The sequence below is a fragment of the Aptenodytes forsteri genome, unplaced genomic scaffold (assembly GCF_000699145.1).
Source record: "Aptenodytes forsteri isolate BGI_AS27 unplaced genomic scaffold, ASM69914v1 Scaffold242, whole genome shotgun sequence".
Lineage (NCBI taxonomy): Eukaryota > Metazoa > Chordata > Aves > Sphenisciformes > Spheniscidae > Aptenodytes > Aptenodytes forsteri.
In genome coordinates this window covers 1,561,854-1,566,284 of record NW_008795253.1, presented here as the reverse complement: position 1 = coordinate 1,566,284, position 4,431 = coordinate 1,561,854, and the positions used below count along the sequence as shown (strand labels likewise).

Sequence of the window (4,431 nt, the reverse complement as noted above, 5' to 3'; positions counted from 1 at the left end):
CTATAAGAGATAAATGTGTAAAATTGACTCTATTCTGTAAAATCAGTTTAAAATACAGATTTTTTTCTTAGTTTATTCCAGTACATTAAAATAATGACAAATGCAGTAATACTTACGTTCTGTCTAGATTAAGTGCTTACTAAGCCGAGTAGACTTATACAGTAAAAAAGAACTTGGGAAGTTTTGTCTAGCAACTACTTAAGATTCCTGAAAGGAGTGCTCTTTTTCCTCATCTTCATCTCATCCTGACTCCCAGCTGGGTGAAAAAAAGGGGTGGGGGGGAGAAGCAGGCAGCTGGTTTTAATGAGCTGAGCTAACTCATCTAGGAGAGAGCAACCATGAGTGCAGGTAGAAGATGACTTATGGGTATGTGTCTGGAGTTAGGAAGGAGGTAAAAGCTAGGCTTCATCTCTTCAGGAAGTTTGCATGAATCATCTTGCATCCTGATGCATTCTAGGCTTAATTTAAAATTTGTCTTAAGCTGTTATATCGCAGGATGTGAAATGCTTTGTGAGATAGATAGTATTTCAATGTATAAAGCAAGTCGGTGGAAACAGATGCCCCAGACAGCCCTGATTAGTACATAATCTGTAGTCAATATTTCTCCAAGTCCGTTAATGATAATTTTCTGTTAAGACTCTTACTGTTTACTTGCCGTTGGAGTTAAACTCTTCAGGATTGTCAGAAAGACAAGCAGATAGTTTTTAAAGATGAGGCTTAAGTAGTATGTTGAACTAGAGTTCAGCAAAAGTTTTTGATGTAAGGTACTTTCTGAAACTTATGCCTTGTTATGCTTTCTTTAGTTTCCTGATAACTTATTTGATGTAAGATGGCAATGTGAATTCCAAATGACTCAAAGCATATTTTAAGTCTTTCTCTTTGGTTTTATTTTGCAGAAGAAGCAGCTGAAGATTCACTTGCCATTAATATAGCACAAATGGAAAAACGTTTACTTCATGGCTTAATTCATAATGTCCTCCCGCATGTAGGCTCCTCAGTGAAGACATTAGTATTGGCTTACAGTTCTGTAGTGTCTAGCAAAATGGTATGTAATTTGAAACTGGCATTTAATAATTATGTCTATGCAGCCTCTAATTGAAAACTGATGTGCCTGAGTTTAAAACACTGGGGTAGTGAAAATGAGTTGCAATTCAAGAGAATGTTAATTCGTATGTTGTCTCTTGACACTGTGTGCAGCCTTATTGGCTTGTGTCTTTACTGATTATTTTCCTTTCCTTTTCCAGGTTAGACAGATCTTGGAGCTTTGCCCCAACTTGGAATATTTGGATCTCACTCAGACTGATATTTCAGATTCTGCATTTGAAAGGTTAGATAATTGTTGTTTCCTTTAAAAATAAAATAAAAATCCAGCTTTTTGAGGGGGAAAAACATTCAAACGTGTCTTAGTCCATTGCCAATAAAGAGAGAAATAGAGAAATCACATTCAGGATTCACACAAAACTAAGAACTAAACCAGAGTAACAAATCAATGAAATAGCAAGTGAAGCATGTAACTTTGTAATGGCCATTTAAAATGCTCTGTCTTCACTCTTGGATCTGTATTACCTATCAATGTGTAGCTATCTATAACAATAATTGTGTTTTGTTCTAGTATTAACAACTTGAAATTGTCCATAGATTTTTGCGGAGTCAGTCAGTTATGGTAGTTCTTGGTCCGATATAGCTGGTAGTGTTTGAAATACTGCTATTAAGACACTGATCAAATGGTGGGCAAAGCTCTAAGGCTTAGGTGTAGTAACTGTGGGTTCCTGAGTTTTACTGAAGCCTGCAGAAATTTTATTGATGTCAGTGGGATAGTGCATGGATGCAGAGCCTGCACCAATGGGTCTTACTGTGATACTGAAACTCAGTGGCTATTTCAGTGTTCAATACTTTCATCATACAGTGCTCTGAAGTTTTTTGTGTTAACAACATGGAAAATTTTACCAGCATGGATGCTGGTAACAGCACTCTGCAGCTTGTGCAAGAAGTTTTACTTGAAATGAAAGCCTTATGGAATTTCTGTGGCTCAGAAATCAGTCTATGTGAGCTTTTGTCAATCTCTAGTGAAACTTATATTATTTGCTGCTCCTCATATATCTATAGTTCCAACACCCCAATTTGTAACTCAAAAAATGAGTTTGGCTTGCTGTAAATATAAGTAATCACTTATGGAAAGTAAGTGATAGTTAACATAAGCTATGGATAGGTAAAGATCACTTAAATAAGCTATATACTTTTATAGCTAATAATGTAACAATATTATTGTAGATCAAATTTCTGTTTCAGGTGAAAAAGAAAAGGCTGAAGGGGTGAGGTTTTGTTAATATGAAAAAGTCTGATTTCATTACCATCTTTAATCATTTTTATGGAATAATTAATACTGTACACAGAATATATTTGAGGAATCCAGCTATTCTGTCTGAAAGAAATGGGAAATGACAGAAGGATATATGATCTAATTATGCTGATATTTCAATATGTATAAACAGCCAAGCTTGAGAAACTCAAATACTAGAAATTACAACTATTAAAATACTTTGAACTGAATATTACGTCAGGTGTATTTTTTTTTTTTCAGGGGTGAAATTTGCTATTTCAGTAAGTTTGCTTTTTTCAGCCTTCTGAGAAGTTAACTGTGATGTCTAGTAACTTAGATGGCTCTTGGTAACTGCATTATACACAACAGAAGCTGCTTTTTGAAATTGTTCTCACATATGTATTTGGTGTTTGCAGTCTGATCTACTATTTAAAAATTTGTTCAACGTATGGCGAATTTGGACTTCTTTTAACTCTCAGTATATGGAAAAAATACAGGTTGTTACCGATTCATGATTCATTTCACATTTCTTTAGACATAATTTGTCTAGGCATATATACAGCACTTGAGTATCAAGTCTAACTTGTCTGGGTTTTTTTCTTTAAATGCTCTGTGAATTAATATAAGTATTTTACTTATGAAATGTTCTTTTGTATATTTAGCCTTAACACCTGTTTCTGAATGAAAACTAAAAAAATAAAAATACTAACCAAACAAATCACTTTTTTCCCTGATTTCAGTTGGTCTTCAGTTGGTTGTTGTCAAAATCTCCGCCACCTTGATCTATCTGGATGTGAAAAAATCACAGATGTGGCTATAGAGAGGATTTCCAGAGCACTGGGTATCATCATATCAACTCACCATAACAGAGGTATTCTGAAAAGCTGCAGAAACAGGAATGCTAAGACTTTGTGGAAAAACAGAGAGATTACTCTGCAGCCCAACAAGAAGTATAATTGTTTGCGTGAAATCAACAATGAAAACCTCATTGAGGGAGGAGGTAGTGAGCAGCATTGGACTAAACCTGATGGCTCAGAAAACTTCAATTCTGCTTACGTGTGGATGCTAGATGCAGATGATTTAGCTGACATTGAAGATGCTGCAGAGTGGAGACACAGAAATGTTGAAGGATTTTGTCTTATGGAACCAACATCCCATATTAATTGTTCTGCATCTTGCTACAGTAGAGACATTTATGGATTAAGGACTAGAGGGTGGCAGCAGCACTGTGCTTCTACTGACTTGATTTACTGCGGTCACTCATTTTGTTGTGCTGGGACAGCACTAAGAACTATTCGAGCACTTCCAGAGTCCTCTGCACTGTGTAAAAAACCAACAAGGACTAAGCAGTCAGAGAAAAAAGACTTGGTGTACTCTGGGAGTGAAAAAACAGATGAAGAGACTGCACGAGTTCTTCAGTTTCTCAGTCTGTCTGGATGTTACCAGATCACAGACCGTGCTCTCAGGTGAGGAGACATTTTTGAGCTATTTTGCTGCAGTATGTTTTTTCTAATTTTATTTGTTGGGTCATTCTGGGGTGAATCTGCCTAGTTTTGGTAGAAACATTTTTACTGAAGAAACTCCGGTAAGTTTTAAGTGGTCTTTGCATCTTAAAATACTTATAGTACCAGACTTGAAAACTTTCTCCAGCTTTTCCTTTGGGGATTTAAAAAAAAAAAATCTTTTAGACGTATCCTCTGAAGTCAAGTATTTTTGTGAATTTGTTGTTCTAGGCAGTATTAATGCTTTTAGATTTGATGTTTAGTGATTTCTTGTTAGGAAATTGTGTTGATTCACTGATTTTTTTCGTTATGCCTGTCAATACACTTGAAACTTTATAAAACAGGAGTAACATCTCATTTAACCTGCCTGGATAATGATATAATTTATGGAGAGGCTGGATCGATGGGCCAAGACCAATCATATGAGGTTCGAAAAGGCCAAGTGCCAGGTCCTGCACTTGGGTCACAACAACCCCGTGCAGTGCTACAGGCTTGGGGGAGAGTGGCTGGAAAGCTGCCTGGTGGAAAAGGACCTGGGGGTGTTGGTCGACAGCCGGCTGAACATGAGCCGGCAGTGTGCCCAGGCGGCCAAGAAGGCCAATGGCATCC

The 4,431-nt window shown here is 36.7% G+C and overlaps 1 protein-coding gene across 1 annotated transcript in view; it reads left to right on the top strand.

Moving 5' to 3' along the window:
- FBXL5 (F-box and leucine rich repeat protein 5) overlaps window positions 1-4,431 on the top strand; it is a 23,760-nt gene that overhangs the window by 8,706 nt on the left and 10,623 nt on the right. Inside the window, 3 exon segments of the mRNA XM_009279100.2 lie at window positions 897-1,045; window positions 1,245-1,327; window positions 3,061-3,786. Of these exon segments, the coding sequence (XP_009277375.2) occupies window positions 897-1,045; window positions 1,245-1,327; window positions 3,061-3,786 (958 nt within the window).